Consider the following 21,523-nt stretch of genomic DNA (forward strand, 5'->3'; position numbering starts at 1 on the left):
GCCGGAGAGGATTGGCGAGACGAGAGAGGGCGGGGATGGGGATGGGGATGAGGAGCCGGGCGGGGATTGGCGAGACAGGAGGGGGCGGGGATGGGGATGGGGAGCCGGGCGGGGATTGGTGGGACAGGAGGGGGCGGGGATGGGGATGGGGATGGGGAGCCGGGCGAGTGTTGGGCCGGCGACGAAGCGGGAGCGAGACGTGGAGAGTGGTAACGTGCCCGCGGTGTCTCTGGGGAGTGCTGACTTCGGAGGACACATCCTAGTGCTGCTGGCGGTGGGAGGGGCGAAGGCTGTGGGGGCGGGGAGACTGTAGGGGTGCTGGTGGTGGAAGCTGTGGGAGTCGGGAGGTGGGGGGGCGGGGAGACTGGGGGGGTGCTGGCGATGGGGGCTGTGGAGGTGGGGAAACTGGAGGTGTGCTGTAGGAGCGGAGAGACTGGAGGTGCTGGCTGTGGGGGATGTGGGAGCGGGGAGATGAGGTGCTGGTGGTGTGGGCTGTGGCAGTGGGGAGGCTGGGGGTGCTGGTGGTGGGGGCTGTGGGAGCGGGGGAGACTGGAGGTGCTGGGAGTGGGGGCTCAGGGAGTGGGAGGCTCTGGGGTGCTGGAAGTGGGAGCAGGGAGGCTGTGTGGCGCTGGTGGTGGGGGATCTGGGGGTGCTGGCAGTGGGGGTGATTCCTGGGGGCTCTGCTGTGGCAGGTGGGCACTGGGCGTACAGGAGAGCATCTAGCCCAGGAGCACGTGGCTTTGGCTCACAGGGGAGTCTGGAGTTCAGTGTCGCTGGAGGTTCCAATATCAGGGACTGTACTGATAAGGGTCTCATGGGACCCACCAAGGGTCATTCCCCTGTTCCCATTCTGGGGCGTCTCTTCACATCCCCACCAGGCCCCTTGCTCCCTTCATTGCTCAGGGCCCCGCTTCTCCTCCACACCCTTTTCTCCCTCCCTGTCACAGGGCTCCTCTGCCCTGCAGCTCAGTAGTGCCCCTGGGGCTGGGTAGGGAGCCCCAGCCTGAACCAGCCCTCCTGGGGCGGGGAATCCAGCTCACACCCACTCTTGCTCTTAGGCAGCAGCTGTGGAAGCGCCATGACTTGTCAGCAGGAGCTGAGTCGTTCGCAGGTGTGCGGGATGATGCGGGAGGAGCTGTGCCAGGGCAAAGACTTCCTGAAGGCTGACACCCATATCTTCATCATCTTGGGCGCATCGGTGAGTCCCCACAGCCAGCTGGGCAGTGCCCTGTGCTGCCACTGTCTCCTGGGGTGCAGGACAGGGACAGTGCCAGCAGCCTGCACCTTGCGGCAGACAGGCTGTGCCAAGTGGCACAGGCTGTTTACTGGAGGACCCTGCCACAGAGCGAAGGGGTTGTCCTCTGGGCTACAGCAGCCCTGAAGCACTGCATGCCCAAGGATGTCCCCTGGGCTCCAGTCTCCCAGGGGTACTGCCTCAGGGCATGGGGAGAGTGTAGGAATTTTACCAGCCAAGATAATAATGCTGAGGCTGCAGCTAGGCTGCTCTGGCCACTGTACCTAGGCAGAGTGTGACTCAACTTCCTGCATAGTGTTGTGTAACCCTGGCAGCAATTGCAGCCCAGCGTGTGACCTGGCTGCAGCACCAGGTGGGTTTAGTTGTGTGCCCTGCTGTGGGGAAACCCAAGGCCTGGGTGTGCTGCTGGTGCTGGCTGGGGGGTGGGTACAGGTCCTGGCTTGCCCACTCCCCCTTGCCTTGATCCTTTGAGCAGTAGCAGGAGTTCAGCAAGCTAATGTGTGTGACCGAGACTGTCCTAATGCCTCCAAATTCACCCATGATCCCTAACTTGCCCTGGCAGTGCCAGGACCACCTCCATACTGCCCCACCCAAAGAGTCATCCCTTGGGCCTCTGAAACCACCTCAACACCCCCTAACTCACAGAAACTGCCCCAGCTCCCTCCCCAGGCCCTTCCATGAGGGCCATGACATGTTCTCACGTTGCAAGATCCTGACATTAGCAGAAGGGGAAGTGCTGCTGAGTTGCTGTGGATGAGGAAGCCCAGGGGAGAGCAAGGCTATGTGGTCACAGGCCATGGCTCTCACTCTAAATCCTGGCACATTGCACCCCAGGCAGGCCTTAACTCCCTGTAGCTAGGGCAGGGTAATGCTGCACACACTCACCCTTGGAAGTAACCCTCTGTCTGCTCGTGGCAGCTTCAGACAGAGACACCAACAGACAGGGGCACAAGGAGCAGTTGCACCTGGGCCTGGTATTTCAAAAGGGCTTGGATTTCCCACCACTGCAGCTGCTATTTTGGCAGTGGTGGCTGGAGCACCAAGCCCCTTTCAGTAGTGCCACTGTGTGCAGCTGTGAGGGAAGCGGGGGACCGTGGCATGGTCCGGTAGGTGCTGAAGGCCAAATGTCCTGTGTCCTGCCCTTTCTGTCCTTGGCTCTGTCCCTTCTGGAATTCAGAGCTGGGTTGCCCCAGGACCTGCAGCAGGTGTCATCACCACTGCCAATAGGCCTGTTCTGGACCAGAGAATCTTCTCCACTTCAGCCCTAGTTTGCCAGTACCTTATGTGTGTGCCACAACCTGCCAGATGGGGCAACCAGAGGCAAAGAAGCCCTTCTGTGCTCAGGAGTGGCTGCCAGCACCTAGTGGCCACCACAGGAGCAGTACTGTTGGGCTCAGTAGCCCTGGCTGCCTGTTGTCTCCCTGTGCTGTCACTACCTTTCTCCGCTTTGATGTGCTGCCTACATGGAGTGCTGTGAGGCTTTTCATTGCATTTATATCCAGCCCAGGAGTAATTTTCTGGCTCCTTTCTCTGAATTCTTCTGTTCTCCCACAGCCTTTTTGAAACATGGCCACCAGAACTAGGCATGATACCCCAGCCATGCTCACACAGTTTGTGTGGGTGGCACAGTCCTCTTCCTGTTCTACTCAGGACTGCCCTGTTGCTAAACTCTCCTGGATCCCTTTGGCCCCAGCCTGGCCTAGGAGCTTGAGCACAGGGCCTTGTGCACTAAGTCCCCTAGGGCCTTCCCAGAATCCCGGCTTTCTAGAGCACAGCCCCAGACAGTCCCCGGATGTGTTTTTTGCAGGGCTTAAGCCAGGAGCAGATACCCTATGTGCTCCCACAACCCAGACCCTGGGGGAGCAGGGCCCTGTTACACCAGATAATGGGAAGACTGAGGCACATGCCAATTCGGTGACTAGGCCCAGGTCACACAGGCAACTGACCTCGAGGAGCCAGGGATTCGGAGGTTGCCCCAGCAACATGAGAAGTGCATTAATCCCATGTTGGCGGAGCCATATCCTCCCCTAGCAGGGAGCCCTGGGTAGCAGTTGAGCCAGTGTGAGCTGCAATGAGGGACTGCCATCACCTGAGCTCTGTCTCGGTAGGTCAGGCAGGGGGAGCCCAGGCTAGGTCTCTGGCACCTGCCCCTCCCAGCAGAGGAAGGAAGAAGAAAGCTGCTTATCCATGTGTTTGTGGTAGATAAGGAGCTTCCTGGGTGTCCCCAGGGTTTGGGAGGAGGCGAGTGACCCTGGGCCCAGTTTGGGGGGGACAGGGATCACAGCTGAAACCTGGGACAGGGCTTGAGCAGAAGGTGACATCTACCTTCTGGGAAGGGAGGTGGCAAATAGATGCCCTTGCTGGTGTGGGGGAGCTGTGGATATGGTGGGTCCACTGGCCCAGACACCTGGGTCTCATTGTCTCACTTTCACCTCTGGCTGAGGGAGTTCCTGCTCAAATATTTCCTGCTGTTTGTGTGGTGTGTACACTGGCTTGCTTGAGCCTGCCTGGAACGCTGGCCCTGCTTGGCATGCAGAGCAGGAGGGTTGTGATGACTCACTGCTTGTGTCCTCACACTCTGAAACAGTTTGCATTGAAATGGGCGGGTGGGTGGAGCCAGCAGGGGGTGAGAGCAAGGGAGCCAGGTAGGCTGCCCCCCTACCCCCCACTCACATAACCCACCGCCAGCTGGGCCATGCTAAATAGGGGGGCCACCCAGCAGGACAGGGCTGTCACTCTTTGCAGCTGGCAGAGCTAGACCCTTAGGGAATCAGTCAACCCACCTAGAGTGACCTTCCCTGTTCCCCTCTTGTAGGTCCTGCTGTATCCACACCTGCTTCCCTGCCCCCATCTGCCCCTCCCCAGAGCAGCACCACTAGGGGAAGCCTGGCTTTATAGAAACCCAGCCTTCAGGTTGGGCCATATGGGCAGGGATCTATTCCCACATGCCAAATCTTGCCTGGCTCAGAAAGTTAGGGCTGTGGCAGAGTGAACCCAGGTGTCAGCCTGCATGCAGAGGTCAGGGTCAGCAGGAGGTTGGACATGTGGCTCACTCCAGGGAGTTGACGTGTTCGCCTGCACTAAGCTGGTACCTGGTTGGTTCCTGCTCCATTCTCCTGCTTGCTGCTTGCACCAAGCGCCACCCTCTGTAGGGTGCTGAGCGTCCATGACTCAGCAAATCTTGCAAATGGAGCAAACCACACCCCCTGCCCAGGCTGTGCGGGTGGCATGTGGCGCATGGCACAGAGCCTGCAAGTGCACTTGCCAGTCTGCCTGAGCAGAGAGCAGACATGGAGAGCAGGGAATGGGGCTTGGGGCCTGTCCCCTCTAGGAGGCATCAGCTCCAATGCTGCACCAGAGCAGGGGCTGGCTGGCTCAGTGGGGAAGGGAATGGGTCAGCTGTCTGCTCTCCCAGGCACCCAGGGGGTAGGGAGATAGGGATGGGTCTGGGACCTTTCTCTGTCTGTTTCCTGCTGTGACATCTCCTTTGTCTGTTCCAGGGTGACTTGGCTAAAAAGAAGATCTACCCAACCATCTGGTAGGTCCCTCCCCTGCACGTCCTGTCTGAGTGGGGGGCCTGACCTGGTGCTGTGGAGGGAGAGTGGATTAGCTCAGTCGTTTGAGCATGGGCCTGCTAAACCCAGCGTTGTGAGCGCAATCTCTGAGGGGTCATTTAGGGATATGGGGCAAATAGATTTAAAAAAGAAAAGGGCGGGGTGCTGCTTGGCCCGGCCAAGGGGGCAGACAACTGGACTCAATGACCTCCCGAGGTCCCTTCCAGCTCTATGAGATGTGATATGTGTGTTTGGCACTGGCTGACCCCATGCAGGGGATGACACTGGCTGCGGCTGACTGGGCTGAACTCTTTCAGGTGGCTGTTCCGGGATGGGCTCCTGCCCGATGAAACCTACGTGGTGGGCTATGCCCGCTCCCAGCTCACCGTGGCTGACATCCACAAGCAGAGCCAGCCCTACTTCAAGGTGTGCCTCTTGAGCTGCCCACCTGCCCCCTCAGAGCAAATCAATGGGGGTTGTATCGCAGCACAACTCCTGAAGAGTGGGGGCAGGGTGGTGTGGCTCTGTGTTCCCCAAAACCTCAGGTGACAAGGGTGAAGGTGCTGTGTCCTCCCCACCTTGTGGCCATTAACCTGTGCCTTCCCTGCCCTGCCTCTTGGTCCATCCCCACAACCCCTTGGTCCATGCCTCAGCCATCCAGCAATTCTCCACCCCTCAAACTGTTCCCCCACCTTGGTTGTCATGCCATCACTCACCCCTCAGCCATCAGGCCATGCCCCCACCTGCCCCTTGTTCCCTGCCCTTTGGGCCAGCCCCTGCCAACTGGCCGTTGGGCCCTCAGCTGATGGGACATGACCCTGGGCCAGGTGGAGCCAGACGAGCAAGAGAAGTTGGTGCAGTTCTTCGCCCGGAACAGCTACGTGTCGGGAACCTATGATAGCAGCGCCTCTTTCAACCGGTTGAACGCCCATCTGGCCGCGCTGCACAATGGAGAGAAAGCCAACCGGCTCTTCTATCTGGCTCTGCCCCCCAGCATCTATGAGCATGTCACCCGCAACATCAAAGAGTGCTGCATGGGCCATGGGTGAGAGCAGAGCCATGCCTGGGGCAGCTGCAGGGTCACCCTAGCACAGGGGTGGGCAATAATTTTTGATGGGGGCCACTCTATGAATTTGTTAAATGGTCAAGGGTTGCACTCTTCCATGATATTAATAGAGGAGGCATGGGGTCTGTGATGGAGATTGGGTGAAGGAGGGGATTATGCCCTGGGGCAGGGGCTGGGGTGCATGATCTGTAAGGGAGTGGGGATGCAGAGGATTTGGGTTAGGAGGGGCATTGTGGCTCCTGCTGGGCCACAGACTGGATCCTAGTGGTTTGGTGGGCCCACTCTTGTCCGAACTGTGGCCACATCTGACCCCCTGTTCCCCCACAGGGGCTGGAACCGCATCATTGTGGAGAAGCCCTTCGGGAAGGACCTGGAGAGCTCCAACAGGCTGTCCAATCATATCGCATCACTCTTCCGGGAGGAGCAGATCTACCGTATTGACCACTACCTGGGCAAGGAGATGGTGCAGAACCTTATGGTGCTGAGGTGGGGTTGGGCTGGGCTCCTTCCCAGGCGGTGAGGCAGCTCTCAGCCAGTGGCTCCAGGGCCTCTGGCCATGTGCCAGAGTGAGCCCCTGCCTCAGTTTGGCTCTGCCTTGCCCCAGCAGGTTTGGGAACCGCATCTTTGGCCCTGTGTGGAACCGTGACAACGTGGCGTGTGTCGTGCTGACGTTCAAGGAACCTTTCGGCACAGAGGGGCGGGGTGGCTACTTTGACGAATTCGGGATCATCCGGTGAGCAGAGTGGGGCAGTTGTGGTAGCCTGAGGGCTGGGGAGGCTGACTACTCCTGCGTCCCCTGTACATTGCCTTGAGTAAGATCCCTCCGCTCACCAAGTCAGGCACCTGCATACAAGCATGTCCCAGCAGGCTCCAAACCATCCGTAAGCATATAAACCTTGTGCCTCCATCTCTGGATCCACCCTGCTGGCCATAGAAAGCCTGTGTGTGCTGCTGAAAAATGAGGCACCTATGGAAATGAGTTGCTGCACCCTGGTGCGTCTGCATCCCCCCTGCCCTCCTGGGGTGCCCACCCCCTAGTTGAGAACTGCACATCCCAAGCAGTAGGCACGTGTGGGCATTGTGCTGGGTCAGGGAGTTCCCATACTCACCCTCTCTCCTTCCGCCAGCGATGTGATGCAGAACCATCTGCTGCAGATGCTTTGCCTGGTGGCCATGGAGAAACCAGCCTCCACCCACTCAGATGATGTGCGGGATGAGAAGGTGGGTCACTGCATGGGGACCAAGCCCCCACAGGCCCCAGCCGGTATGCGGGGACCCATGCTAGGGCATCTCACAGGGGTGTCCTGGAACACCCTTTTCCCCTGTCCAGCTCGCCTGGAGTGGTCAAAGTGCCCTCTCGTAGCCCAGCTCTGAACTGTGGGGGGCTACCATGCTGTCCATATGGTTCTGCCCAGCCACTGCTGCTACTGGGTCCCTGGGCTTCCCCAACCCTACTTCCTCTTCCCCTGCCACTTGCAAGCAGCCTCCTGCCCAGCTGGGTTAAGGCCAGGGCTCAGGGTACTAAGCCACCTGTCCTACAGGTGAAGGTGCTGAAATGCATCTCCCAGCTGCAGCCAGACAACGTGGTGCTGGGCCAATATGTGGGGAACCCCGACGGCATGGGTGAGGCCCAGAAGGGCTATCTGGATGACCCCACTGTGCCCTCTGGCTCCAGCACAGCTACCTTCGCCACTGCCGTGCTCTATGTGGACAACGAGAGATGGGACGGTGAGAGAGTGCTGTGCAGGGGAGAGGGAGCCCCTGGGAGAATGCTCGAGGGGGACAACAGTGAGCCAGCACTGGCAGAAGCTTGGAAAGTGCCTGGGGCTTGTCTGTGAGCCTGCATTGTGCAGGGGTTGGTGGGGGTGAGCCTGCGCTGGTCGGGAGGGAGCCTCTGGTACAGTGTTGGCAGCTGAGCTATAAAACTGTGCTGTGAGGTGGGGCGGGTGTGAGCCTGCACTAGTGTGAGGGAGCCCCTGGAACAGGTGCTGGGGCTGGGCCAGCAACGGAGGGGGAATGGGCGAGTCAAGTGACCCCTTGAGGGAGTGCCAAGGGATGGGACGTGTGCCAGTGCCTGGAGGGGCCATGAGCAAGTAATGGTGGGGGAGATGATCCTGGGAAGGGATGGTACAAGCTGGACCCAGTTTGGACAGCCTGAAGCAGCAGGAGTGGGGCAGGAAATGTGTGATGCCCGCCCCTCCCCACGTGTGCTGTGCCAGCTGTGGGTGTGTGCGAGGGGGAATGCTGTTTGTGCCTTCCCTCCTGCTCCCCACGTGTGCTGAGCAGGCTATGGGGGGAGCCATAGTGCTCTCTGCCCCACGTGTGCTGAGCAGGCTATGGGGGGAGCCGTAGTGCTCTCTGCCCCACGTGTGCTGAGGGAAAGCCCTAGCGCTGTGTGTGCAGTGCCAGCTTGGCGGGAGGTAGGGGACCCTAGTGCTGTCTGTGCCACGTGCCAGCCATGGGATGCCCTAGTGCTGTCTGTGTCCCCCTCCCTGTCGGGGGGAACCTAGCGCTGTTGTCCCTCGCCAGGGGTCCCGTTTGTGCTGCGCTGCGGGAAGGCGCTGAATGAGCGCAAGGCTGAGGTGCGCCTGCAGTTCCGGGACGTGCCAGGAGACATCTTCCAGCGGCAGTGCAAGCGCAACGAGCTGGTGATCCGCGTGCAGCCCAACGAGGCTGTCTACACCAAGCTGATGACCAAGAGACCCGGCATGTTCTTTGACCCTGAGGAGTCCGAGCTGGACCTGACCTATGGCAACCGCTACAAGGTGCTGGCCTTGCAGCTCTCTGCTCCCACTTTTCTGCTAGCCCCAGAGCCCCCAGTCCTGTCTTCCTTCCTCCCCCTGCACTTCCCTACCCTGCCAGCCCCCAGGCTCCCTCCACTCCCCCTTGCCCTAAGGCAGGGGTCAGCAATCCCTGGCATGAGTACCAAAAGCGGCCAATTTTCGATACGTGAGGTGGGAGCTCAGCCCCACCCCTCCTCCCCTAGGCAGCCGGGAGCTTGCTAACAGCCATGCCACCTGTGGATTGACAAAAGACCAGCTAATGCTACTGACCACCACCTCTACTGTAAAGCTCTCCATCTCTATTTATTTATGAATGAAGCTGTTGTAAGTAGGACTGTTAGTGACTTCAAAAAGTATCAGTGGCACTCAAACCATACTTAGCACTCAGAAGGTCAAATTTTGGCACTCTGCCCTGGAAAGCTGGCTGACCCGCTGCCCTAAGGTGTGAGAGCTGATCCTGACCACTGGCTGCTGAACCAGCCACCTCACCCCCCTGCACTCATCCCAGGTTCCCTGGCCCCACCCTATGTCACACCTTTCTCTCCCATCTCCCAGGATGTGAAGCTACCAGATGCTTATGAGAGACTCATCCTGGATGTCTTCTGTGGCAATCAGATGCACTTTGTGCGCAGGTGGGTGCCCCAGTTTCCCTCCAGTCCCCGGGGTGGCTGGGCACTGGGCCTGGCTCCAGGCCCAGAGCTCTGATCCCCTGGGCTGGCTTCCTCCCAGCCAACCCTCCAGGTCACAGCAGCCTGCTCCGCCCCAGGTTGCTGCTGCAGAGGCACAGATACTGATGCTACTCCCCTCCCCACCAGCGATGAGCTGCGTGAGGCCTGGCGCATTTTCACACCCCTGCTGCACAAGATTGAGTCAGAGAGGACCAAACCCATCCCCTACTGCTATGGCAGGTGAGGCCCAACTCTGACCTAGCTCCTGGTTAGCAGGCAGGGTGGGACAGGGATGCCTGGCAGGAGAACTGGGAGGGATAGGGAGGGGAGTTTATGGGTACTGGGGTGGAAGTGTGGGGGCTCAGCTGGAGGACTGGAAGCAATGTGGGGGTGTCCTGGTGCATGGAGGGGTTCAGCTGGCAGGGCACAGAGTGACACCCTAAAAGTGGGTAGAACTGCCAGAGAGGGGCATCCCTGATTGGAGCTGCAGCGCAAGGGGTGGATAACCTGGTAGTAAGCAGGACTGGTTGTGGGCGCTAACCTGTGGGTATTGCTCCTTCCCAGCCGTGGCCCCCCCGAGGCAGATGAGCTGATGAAGAGGGTCGGCTTCCAGTATGAAGGCACCTATCGCTGGGTGAATCCCCACAAGCTCTGAGCTGGGGGCAGCCACTGCCTCTCCAAAGCAACCCTGCACCTGGCCCCCACCCACCTGTGCAGCTCACTGCTCCCCCCAGAGCACCTCGTGTGAGACAGTGGCAGGAAGCCAGGCAAGGGGCTTTCACCCTGTATAGTTAGCCCATTAACCAAATGGGTTGTGATTCTCCTTTCCCCCCATTTTGCACCCAGGTCCTGGTTTGCCCCAACCCTACCTGCCCCCCAAATCCTCCAAACTGTGCCCCTCCTCTACACACTCCTGTCAGTTCCCTGCTCTACCCTGAACTTCAGTTTTTTCCCTCTACTCCCTGCTGCCCACCTCCTGGGACCACAACTAGGCCTGGTATGTTTACAGCCCCACCCTGGGCTGGGAGAGCCTAGACCCTCTCACTCCAGTGGGGCTGGTTGCTCCCCCGCCCCTTAGGCGCTGTGCCTGCTTTGCTGAGGGTGCAGGGGCATTACTGCCTGCCTGCCACCTGGGGCTTTTCTAGATTATGCTGTTTTTAACAGAGAGATTGTTGGATCCAGCTGCAGCCCCGTGTCTGTCTAACTGTGTCTCCTGTGTATCCAGGGGGGAAGCTGTCCTAGATTTGATTTTAACAAATAGGGAGCAACTGATTGAGAATCTGAAAGTGGAAGGCAGCTTGGGTGAAAGTGATTGTGAAATCCTAAAGTTCACAATTTTAAGGAAGGATAGAAGGGTAACTAGTGGTGTTCCCCAGGGGTCAGTCCTGGGACCGATCCTGTTCAACTTGTTCATCAATGATCTAGAAAATGAGGTAAGCAGTGAGGTGGCAAAGTTTGCAGATGACACCAAGTTGTTCAGGACAGTCAAAACCAAAACGGATTGTGAAGAACTACAAAAAGATCTCAGCAAACTGAGTGATTGGGCAGCAAAATGGCAAATGAAATTTAATGTGGGTAAGTGTAAGGTAATGCATGTTGGAAAAAATAACCCAAATTACACGTACTACATGATGGGGTCAAATTTAGCTACAACAGATCAGGAAAGGGATCTTGGAGTTATAATGGATAGTTCTCTGAAGACATCCATGCAGTGTGCAGCAGCAGTTAGTAAGGCAAATAGGATGTTAGGAATTATTAAAAAAGGGATCGATAATAAGACAAAAGATATCATACTTTCCCTATATAAAACTATGGTACGCCCACATCTTGAGTACTGCGTGCAGATGTGGTCTCCTCACCTCAAAAAAGATATATTGGCATTAGAAAAGGTTCAGAAAAGGGTGACTAAGATGATTAGGGGCTTGGAACGGGTCCCATATGGGGAGAGGCTAGAGAGACTGGGACTTTTCAGTTTGGAAAAGGGGCGATTGAGGGGCGATATGATAGAGGTATATAAAATCACGAATGGTGTGGAGAAAGTGAATATAGAAAAATTATTTACCTTTTCCCATAATACAAGAACTAGGGGACACCAAATGAAATTGATGGGTAGTAGGTTCAAAACTAATAAAAGGAAATTTTTCTTCACACAGCGCACAGTCAACCTGTGGAACTCCTTGCCCGAGGAGGCTGTGAAGGCCAGGACTCTATTAGGGTTTAAAAAAGAGCTTGATAAATTTTTGCAGGTTAGGTCCATAAATGGCTATTAGCCAGGGATAAAGTATGGTGCCCTAGCCTTCAGAACAAGGGCAGAAGATGGATGGCAGGAGATAAATCACTTGATCATTGTCTTCTGTTATCCTTCTCTGGGGCACCTGGCATTGACCACCGTCGGCAGATGGGATGCTGGGCTGGATGGACCTTTGGTCTGACCCAGTATGGCCATTCTTATGTTCTTATAAGGGAGAACACCAAAATAGACAATGGATTTCAGGAAGGCGGATATTGGTAAACTCAGAGAGCTGGTAGGTAGGATCCCGTGGGAAGCAAGACTGAGAAGAAAAACAATGGACGAGAGTTGGCAGTTTTTCAAAGGGATATTATTAAGGACCCAAAAGCAAGCTATTCCTCTGTGTAGGAAAGATAGAAAATATGGCAGAAGACTGCCTTGGCTTAATGAGGAGATCACATGTGATCTCAAAATAAAAAAGGAATCATAAAAAAATGGAAACTAGGACAAATTATGAAGAATGAATATAGGCAAACACAGGAATGCAGGGGCAAGGTTAGAAAGGCAAAGGCACAAAATGACCTCAGATTAGCTATAGACATAAAGGGAAACAAGAAGACTTTTTATAAATACATTAAAAGCAAGAGGAAGACCATGGATAGGGTAGGCCCATTGCTTAGTGAGGAGGGAGAAACAGTAATGGGAAGCTTGGAAATGGCAGAGGTGCTTTATGACTTCTTTGTTTTGGTCTTCACTGAGACGTCTGAGGAAGGAATGCCTAACATAGTGAATGCTAGTGGGAAAGGGGTAGGTTTAGAAGATAAAATAAAAAATGAACAAGTTAAAAATCACTTAGGAAAGTTAGATGTCTGTAAGTCACCAGGGCCTGATGAAATGCATCCTGGAATACTCAAGGAGCTGATGGAGGAGGTAGCTGAGCCATTAGCTGTAATCTTTGGAAAATCATAGGAGACAGGAGAGATTGCAGAAGACTGGAAAAAGGCAAATATAGCACCCATCTATAAAAAAGGGAATAAGAACAATGCAGGAAACTACAGACCAGTCTGTTTAACTTCTGTGCCAGGAAAGATAATGGAACAAATAATTAAGGAAATCATCTGCAAACACTTGGAAGGTGGTAAGCTGATAGGGAACAGCAGGCATGGATCTGCAAACAACAAATCATGTCAAACCAATCTGATAGCTTTCTTTGATAGGATAACAAACCTTGTGGATAAGGAAAAAGCGGTGGATTTTTAGTAAGGCATTTAATATGGTCTCACATGATATTCTTATCAATGAACTAGGCAAATACAGCTTAGATGGGGCTACTGTAAGGTGGGTGCAAAACTGTCTGGATAACTGTAGTGAGAGAGTAGTTATTAATGGTTCTCAATCCTGCTGGAAAAGTATAGCAAGTGGGGTTCTGCAGGGGTCTGTATTGGGACTGGTTTTGTTCAATATCTTCATCAACGATTTAACTATTGGCATAGAAAGTATGCTTATTAAGTTTGCAGATGATACCAAGCTAGGAGGGGCTGCAACTTTTTTTTGGAGGATAGAGTCAGAATTCAAAATGATCTGGACAAATTGGACAAATGGTCTGAGGTAAACAGGATAAGTTTAATAAAGACAAGTGTAAAATGCTCCACTTAGGAAGGAACGATCAGTTTCACACATACAGAATGGGAAGTGACTGTCTAGGAAGGAGTATGACAGAAAGAGATCTAGGGCTTATAAATTTTTGGAGGTTAGGTCCATAAACGGCTATTAGCCAAGGATAAAGTATGGTGCCCCTAGCCTTTAGTCAAAGGCTGGAGACAGATGGCAGGAGATAAATAGCTTGATCATTGTCTTTGGTTCACCTCCTCTGGGGCACCTGGTACTGGCCACTGTCGGCAGACAGGATGCTGGGCTGGATGGACCAGCTGTGTGAAGCTTGTGGCCGTTCTTATAGTGGACCACAAGTTAAATATGAGTCAACGATGGGATGCTGTTGCAAAAAAGCAAACATGATTCTGGGATGCATTAACAGGTGTGTTGTGAACAAGACATGAGAAGTCATTCTTCCGCTCTACTCTGCGCTGGTTAGGCCCCCATTTGGAGTATTATGTCCAGTTCTGGGCACCGCATTTAAAGAAAGATGTGGAGAAATTGGAAAGGGTCCATGAAAGAGCAACAAGAATGATCAAAGGTCTAGAGAACGTGACCTATGAAGAAAGGCTGAAAGAATTGGGCTTGTTTCGTTTGGAAAAAAGAAGAATGAAGGGGGGAACATGAGAGCAGTTTTCAGGTATCTAAAAGGGTGTCATAAGGAGGAGGGAGAAAATTTGTTCTTCTTGGCCTCTGAGGATAGAACAAGAGGCAATGGGCTTAAACTGCAGCAAGGGAGGTTTAGGTTGGACATTAGGAAAAAGTTCCTAATTGTCAGGGTGGTCAAACATGGGAATAAATTGCCGAGGGAGGTTGTGGAATCTCCATCTCTGGAGATATTTAAGAGCAGGTTAGATAAATGTCTATCAGGGATGGTCTAGACAGTACTTGGTCCTGCCATGAGGGCAGGGGGCTGGACACGATGACCTCTCAAGGTCCGTTCCAGTCCTAGCATGTTATGATTCTGTGTGTCTTGGGTGTGTGATGGCTCTGGCCCCAGTCTTGCCTCATGGAGCGTGGGAACTCACTCCAACGTCGTAATGCAAATACCCCCACCCCCCCCCAACCATGGCCTTAAGTCCTAGACTAGCCTTTGTGGTGGCCAAGTCTCCCATGGATCTTCCCTGCACCCCAGCGCGCGTATGCAGGCATGGATGGTCCTGTCCCGACCCTGGTGCAAATGAAACAGCCATAAGGCACCTTGTCATTTTATTTGTGACAGCTGCTGCTGTGGTGGGGGCCCCCCAACACACGCACACCATCATGCCTGGTCTGTATCTGGGCTGGCCCAGCTACACGCCAGTGTCAGGTCGCCATCAGTTCCCTCCATGGGTGTCTCAGTGTGGAGCTGTGCCTCCTACAGATGGAACTGCTGGTTCGGTGAGAGCTGTGTGCCATGCTGTGCCAGTTGGCAGGCCGGGGGGGGTGGGGGTAGGAGCTGCCTTGTGCAGGCCCCACCTTGAAGCCAGATGGGTAGAGACACTTCTCCCCGATCCCTTGGCTTCCGCAGGGTGCCTGGCCCACAGCAGAAGGTGTGCCAGCCACCAGTGAGCTCAGTGCCTTTGGGAGGGCCATGTCTGACCTCTCCAGTAGTGATGTGCTGGGAAGGGGCTTGCCCCACATGCTCCAGTGCCCTGCAGAGTTCTTGGTTTCCACTCATGGGCCGAGGCCCATCCCCTCCCAGCCTGCAGCTCCAGGCAGTCCCTAAGCCAGGCTCAGATGCTGCTCAATGCCACGTGCAAAGAGGTGGATGAGCTGCCTGTGCACCCTGTGGACAAAAGCTGACCTCAGCAGGCTGACTTTGCAAGCTGCAGGGCCCACCCCAGGGCCAGTTCTTGTGCTGAGGGACAGCACAATGCTCTGCGCCAGCTGGCTGACCCTTTGCATAGGACAGGAAGGCAGTGCTTAGTCAGGGTGGTGCTGCGAAAAGGGCTGAGGCAGCCCTAGGCTCCCGGCTGGGCTATGAGAGCCCCCCCACCACACAGCTTACCCCTAACTCTCAAGGCAGAGCTGTGTGAAGGCAAGGGCCCGAGCTGTTCTCCAGCACCTCCACAGCCAGCCACCCTGGACGCTGTGTCATGGGATTAGCCTCCCTGACAGTAGGAAACCCTTCCTGAGGGCTGCCGTCAGGGCCCTAGCTGCCTACTGCTGCTTGGTCTACCCTCAGAGTCTGAGCAAACATGTTTTCCTCCTCCCCTTGTAATAGCCTTAGAAAATTCTTGCATACTTGCCCCATACTCAACAAACCTCCTTGGCCCTATTGGCTAGCGTGGGTCAGTTTAGTTGCTCTTGTCTCTGGCCTGGCTCGTTTATGCCCCCACAACTCCCTTGCCTGAGCTGTAGGGCCCAGGCCTGCCCTCTGCTCCTGCTGGGCCTTGGTAGCATGACTGGAGTGGAAGAATTCCTGCTTCTGCGGGAGAGCAGAAGGCACTGAACACATGTCCTAGAGGGGGAGACACCCATAGTGCCACACAGGAGTCCTGCCTGCTTGGGTCAAGGGGCTTTCATGGGGTTGGGGAATGGACACAGGGCCGGCTCTGGGGCATCTCCCCACCTGCCCCTAGGGCTACGGCTGCTCACCTGACACTGATGTCCGCGTGGGGCAGGATCTCCCCATCAGAGCTCCAGGAGCTCAGTGGCTGCTCTGCCCCGCACAGTACCCCCAGCAGCCCCTTCCAGCCCCTGCAGCCCAGCTGCTCTTCCTCCTCAGTGCCCTCTGGGTGGCTGGGGGTGAAGCGCAGAGCCCGTACCCGATACACGCTCACAAAGGAGAGGTCAAACTGCAGGGTGAAGAGAAGCTGAACTGAGCCGGGCCCACCCCTGCCCAACCTGGGGTCATCCTCCCAAGGACAGGCAACCTGCTTCCCAGTCTGTCACAGCCTCTCTCCCCAAAGGGCAGCGGGAGGCAGCTCTCAAAGGGCCAAGGTGCAACCCCCAAAGAGGTAGGTCCAGCCTGACCCCTTGCAGTTGCCTGCAGCCCCTATGAGCCATGTTCCTACCATCTGCCTCCCATAGAGCTTTGCCACCCTCTCTGTCCCCCCAGGGTTTGCCTTGTGCCTCCCTCTCCAATACCAGGCTCTGAGGACATCTCATGGACAACCCAGGGCCTGCCCTATGCTCCGCTCCCAGTACCTGGCTGGGGGTGGGTGATGGACACACATGGGTCTGCCCCATGCCTCCCTCCCCGTACTTGGTTCGGGGCCCGGGGAGGGGCAGGGGCACCATGGACTATCCTGGCTCTGCCCCGTGAGTCCCTTCCCAGTGCCCAGCTTGGAGGGGCAGGGCTGCAGACACTCCTGGGTCTGCCCTATGTGCCCCCCACAGCACCCAGTTCTGGGGGGGGGGAAGGCACTGTGTGACCCCTTGTTTGGCCCAGCCCAGAGTGCAATTCCTGCACTTGGCCATACCTGGTCCCGATGGTCCATGTGTCGGCTCAGGTGCTGCAGGAAGCACAGGGCTGAGCATTCACGCACCAGGATGAGGTCAGCTGTGCCATCAGCCAAGTGCGCGCTGGGGGACAGACCCTCTGGGCTCTTGGGGCAGGCACTGCTCATGCAGGTCAAGTTAATGGCCAGGAACCGGCCCTGCTCCTGTCGCCACTCACCAGCTGGGAAGAGACACTGTCACCCCCAGCACCCTCTATCCTGCCCTCCATTCCTCTGCCCCTTGTGGGCTGGGGAGAAACAGTCATTCCCCTGCACTGCCCCTGAGCCCTCTGCCCCTTGCTGGCTGGGCACAGACATCTCCACCCCCCGATCCTCCTGCCCTGTGCCAACACCCCCCCCCCCATGCCTCTGCCACTTGCCCCTGGCTAGCAACACTATTTACCGCCCCCCCAGTCCCCTGCCAGGCCTTGGTTGGGGGGGTGGGGTCTTTCCCCAGCTCTGCTGGTGTCTAGGGCTCTGGGCCCAGCTGAGCCATGCTGTGTTGCATATAATTGCAGGCACCCTGCAGGCTGGGCTGATTCATGTGGCTCCAGATGGCTTGGGTGGGGAGGGTGTCCCGCCCCTGCCCTCAGCTCACCTGCAGCCCCAGTATCTTCCTTCTGTGCTAGCTTCTCCTCACTCCCCGTCAGGCGCTGGGGACTGGCTGCTGAGCAGATGAGGCAGCTGCAGGGGAAGAAACTGTTAACATGGCTAGGGGAAGCCCCTCCATGAGGCTCAGAGCCAGGCTGTAGGTGCCAGAAGGGACGGGAGGGCTGCCCACAGGTGGCCATCACTTCCTGAGTCTGCAGAGAGCCCGAGCCTGTCACACTGGGGGTGGACCCGCCCCAAATGTTACTGATGTTGCCTGAGCCAATCACTAGCAGAGGGTGGGGGGGCGGGGGGGGGGGGAGAAATCTATTGAACATTTAAGCCATCATGTCCCAACAAGTGTTGTGGGGCGGGGGGGGGGGGCGTGTGCTGTGAAGAAATTCCAGGGATGATGTGAGGCGACTCAGTGCCCCACCCCAGCAGGTATTCCTCCCACCCCAAGAAAGAGCCGTCCTTTGCTTCTGGCTTTGAGCAGACAGCCAACAGTGACCCACATGGGGCTAGCTGCTTCCTGCAAAGGTGAGTGAGTGTGGTTTTTTGTTTTTTTTTTTTTTGGGGGGGGGGGGGGCGGGGGCAGGTGGAGAGGAGACGGATGGGGTTAGCTGGGGGTCTGGGGGATGCCTGGGTTTGGGGGAGGGGCGGGGCTCCTGCAGGCAGCTTGTGGGGCTCAGGCAGCTGGGATGGCTGGTCCCGGCAGTGGGGAGGGGCGCCTCTGGTGGGCAGTTGATGCAGGCAACTCTGGCAGCTGGCATGGGGTTCAGGCAACTGTCCAGCTGTGGCTGAACCAGGCTCCTGCAAGGGGCCAAGAAAAATTGTTTGTGCTTAATTTTATAAAACTTTTTGTATCAAGTTTTTGTTTTTATTTTAAATTACGCATTGAATTTTTTTTGTTACAATGGGAGTTGAATGATAGTAAAGATGATGTGGGGGGTGTGAGGATTTCTCCAAAAATCAAAAATGGGGTATCATGCTGAAAAGTTTGGGAACGACTGATTTGATGGATGTGGGTAGTATGAGAAGTTGCCACCCCTGTGCTTGCTGGTAGGCCAAGGGGTGGGCATGAGGTCCTGGACCGACTGCCCTGCATGAGCCTCTCCCTACCTGTGGGCTAGAAGCCCACTGTGGCCACCCACTTACTGGCCCTGCACACCCCATGTTCCCTCCAGCCCCCGCAGCCCAGCAGCCTCCCACCTACCCTGCAGTTCCCCTGGTCAGCAACCTCTCCACCTGTCCTGCATCTCCCACACCCCACCCCAGGCCAGGAGCCCCAAAGGCCAGCAACCCCCACACCTGTTCTGCCCTGAAGCCCCCCAGGCCAGCAGCTCCCCCACCTACCCTACCTTACCCTGCCCTGCAGCGCGTCTGGTCCCGGGGATTAGCTGCAGTGTCCCCTGCCATCAGGAACTCCACAGTGCCCGCATAGCTGCGGTTACACAGCACGGCCTTGAACCCTGCATCAGGGGGTCGGGGGCAGAAGGATCATGGCTCTGCACAGCCTGCTCCAGGTTGGGCTTTCCTGCCCCCCCCAGGCTCATTCCTTCCCTGCCCCTCAGACACACCACTCCCATCTCCTCCCTCCAGCTGCCTTGCTCTGCCCAGCTCCCTGCAGCACATTTAACAGGGGCAGCCACCCCCCCTCTCACCCATCAGCCCCCTCCAGGGCCCCACTGGGAGAAGAGATCCCCTGGGCCCAGATTCCCCTGCTTCTGGGGGCTCTATCCTCTCCCATCCTACGGACAAGGCTCCTGACCATGCACCTGAGAAGTCATAGAGCAGGGGGCCCAGCCAGCGGTGCTGCTCACTGTCATGCACCACGTCACCATAGAAGCCATAGCCCACCAGCGAGACGGCATACCGCTGCAGCCGGCCGTGGTGGTGCACACTGCACACGTCCAGGGGCTGGCTGTCTCCTGGAGAGAGAGGGATGCTCAGGGCAGTTACATCAATTCCTACCTCCACCCTCCCTGACCCACCCGTGCCCTCCCCTCCTAGAGCCCAGAGAAAACACAGGAGTTCTGGATCCCAGCCCCCCTGCTCTACCCACCAGCTCCCACTGCTTTGCCAGAGATGGTGAGAACCTAGGAGTCCTGGCCTCCGCCCCACCCCACCCCCCGCACCTCCTGTGCATCAAGCCCCGCTCCTCCTGCAGGTGCCCAGCTGTGCCCCAAGCACATGTATGTACCAATGATGATGTGTAAGGCAGAAGTGACAGGGTCATTGGTCCCCACCGTTGCAAAGCAGACGCAGTCTGTGGAACCTAGCTTGGAAGAAGGGGTGAGTTGTCCCTTGAGGCCTGCTGAGTGGCTGTCCCCAACAGCCCTTCCTCTGCCCCAGTGCTCCCCATTTTTCACCCCATTCACAGCCCCTCTGCCACCCCAATGCCCCCTGCCACCCTCCCACTCACAGCCTTTCCTCAGCCCTACCTGCCACTATCTCCATATGCTCCCACCCTGTTGCCCCCTCCTTATTTCCTCAAGCCTCCCCTCCCGCTAGAGCCCTGTCCCTGTCCCCAGGCCCTTCTCCCACCTGCAGGGATGATGCCAATCCGGAGCCGGGGGGGGCAGGAGCAGAGCCTCAGGGTGGTCCTCAGAAATCCCAGCCTTGTGCTGGGTGCGGGAAATGAGTGCCTGCATCACCTCATTAAATGTCCCATCACCCCCCACGCACACCAGCCTGTGGAGAGACTTTACAGTTCGTGCACCCAGCCCTGTCATGGCTCAGGGGGTGGAGCAGCCTGGGGCATATGGTGGAATGGGGGAAACATGAGCAGTGGGTGGGATGAGGCAGCCCATAGGGTATGTGAGGGAGCAAGGCAGGAGGTTGTGGGGTCCCCCCATGCTGGTCTGAGCCAGGGGGTGGGCAGGACAAGGGGAAAGTTCTGGGGTCTCTCTTGCTGGGCTGGGCTGTGCAGATAGGATGGGGATTCTGGGCATCCCCTATGCTGGATCAAGCTAGTGGAGGGGCAGGGCAAGGGATACACGGGGGTTCTGGGGCTCCTCATGCTGGGCTATGGGGGGCAGGAGCGGGGGGGTACACAGGGAACCCCATGCTAACTTGAGCAGGGGATGTGGGGGGGTAGGGCAGAAGTTTCTCACCCATCCAGGTCACTCAGGTCTCGCTGCCTGACGAGCTCCCCAGCCTCGTGGGGTCTCTGGGTCTCTGTGGGCAGGCAGGGGGAGAGTGAGCAACCATAGTGGGAGGCAGTGCCTGTGGTGGCATGTCGGGGCACTCAGGGAGGGGCAGAGTCTCAGAAGGGGCTAGTGAGGAGCAGGTGGGCCCTTAGGGAGGTGCAGGAGTAGCACAGGGCTCAGGGGGACACATTGGAGACCCTTTGGAGAGTGGGAAGAACGCAGTGGGGGGACATCAGGTGCTTGGGAAGGGGCAGGAGCAGCATGAGGCTTGGGGGGGCATGGGGAGACCTCAGGGACACTCGGGGTGGGAGTGCAGCGGTGGCATGTGGGGGGGCACTCACCTATCACCTCCGTCTGGATCTCTGCCAGGGCAAAAAGCCCGGCCACCTGGTCCCAGTAGATCTCAGTGGCCCGGCGCCACCCCCCCACTGGGTTCACAAACACCAGCAGCTTCCTGGGGCGCATGACCCCTGGGGGCAAAGAAAGTGACACTTGGGGCACAGGGCAATGGGAGTGGGGTGAGGGTCCTGGCAACCCTCCTGCCTCCTGCAGAAACACGCCTGCTGCCCATCTCCCCATCCCGTGCAGGGACTTCCCCATTGCCCAGCTCCCCATCCCCTGCAGGGATGCTCCCCACAGTGCACTGTCCACCCCCTGCTGCCCCTGATACTAATCATCCCATCCCAGGACTGACCAGCCCTTCCTCTCCTCATGCTGACTGGCCATGAAGCTGGATGCTGTGCTGCAAGGCCTCGACCCAGCGTGGGGCCAGCCCTGAGCCGGGTGGTGCAGTGAATTCCAGGGACCCCAGTCTCCAGCACTGGCGCTTCTCCTGCTGCACATAAGACACTGAGGGCAAACAGAGCCAGGGTCAGAGCCTGGGGGTGGGGGTGTCAGTCACCCCCATTAGCATCTGCCCCTGCATGTGCCCCATTTCCATTGTTCCCACCTGCCTTCCCCCAGCCTGTCCTGTTCCCAGGATCTGTCCCCTGTGCTCCCCTGTCTTGGCCCCAGCCCACTGCCCAGACCTGCCCTCCATCCCAGTCCCAGTGCCCACCCAGACCTGCCCCCATGCTCTTCACCCTGACCCCCCTCAACCTGTCTTGCTGTCAAGACCTGCCCCCCCTGCATCCCTCTGCCCAGCCCTGC

The 21,523-nt window shown here is 57.2% G+C and overlaps 2 protein-coding genes across 2 annotated transcripts in view; one reads left to right on the plus strand and one right to left on the minus strand.

Moving 5' to 3' along the window:
* Positions 1-166: 166 nt before the first annotated feature.
* Positions 167-10,513, plus strand: G6PD (glucose-6-phosphate dehydrogenase). The gene is made up of 13 exons (XM_075016201.1): positions 167-209; positions 1,059-1,198; positions 4,756-4,793; positions 5,127-5,235; positions 5,637-5,854; positions 6,203-6,361; positions 6,483-6,608; positions 7,003-7,096; positions 7,417-7,603; positions 8,405-8,640; positions 9,214-9,290; positions 9,474-9,566; positions 9,891-10,513. The coding sequence occupies exons 2-13, from the start codon at positions 1,079-1,081 to the stop codon at positions 9,979-9,981; spliced, it is 1,548 nt and encodes a 515-aa protein (XP_074872302.1). The 5' UTR covers positions 167-209; positions 1,059-1,078; the 3' UTR covers positions 9,982-10,513.
* A 1,021-nt stretch (positions 10,514-11,534) lies between these two features.
* LOC142024383 (ceramide kinase-like) overlaps positions 11,535-21,523 on the minus strand; it is a 28,259-nt gene continuing 18,270 nt past the window's right edge. Inside the window, 12 exon segments of the mRNA XM_075016343.1 lie at positions 11,535-14,977; positions 15,790-15,989; positions 16,617-16,816; positions 17,233-17,318; positions 18,589-18,694; positions 19,001-19,153; positions 19,426-19,500; positions 19,770-19,803; positions 19,805-19,916; positions 20,339-20,402; positions 20,716-20,844; positions 21,098-21,223. Coding sequence (XP_074872444.1) covers positions 14,914-14,977; positions 15,790-15,989; positions 16,617-16,816; positions 17,233-17,318; positions 18,589-18,694; positions 19,001-19,153; positions 19,426-19,500; positions 19,770-19,803; positions 19,805-19,916; positions 20,339-20,402; positions 20,716-20,844; positions 21,098-21,223 — 1,349 coding nt within the window. The 3' untranslated portion in view covers positions 11,535-14,913.

The sequence above is a fragment of the Carettochelys insculpta genome, chromosome 22, assembly GCF_033958435.1.
Source record: "Carettochelys insculpta isolate YL-2023 chromosome 22, ASM3395843v1, whole genome shotgun sequence".
NCBI lineage: Eukaryota > Metazoa > Chordata > Testudines > Carettochelyidae > Carettochelys > Carettochelys insculpta.

Excerpts from the sequence above, each read along its gene's own strand:
- G6PD (XM_075016201.1), top strand. The coding sequence starts at position 1,079 with ATGACTTGTCAGCAGGAGCTGAGTCGTTCGCAGGTGTGCGGGATGATG. Across the intron at positions 4,794-5,126 it reads AAGATCTACCCAACCATCTG|GTGGCTGTTCCGGGATGGGC; the intron begins GTAGGTCCCTCC and ends GAACTCTTTCAG. Across the intron at positions 7,097-7,416 it reads ATGATGTGCGGGATGAGAAG|GTGAAGGTGCTGAAATGCAT; the intron begins GTGGGTCACTGC and ends CCTGTCCTACAG.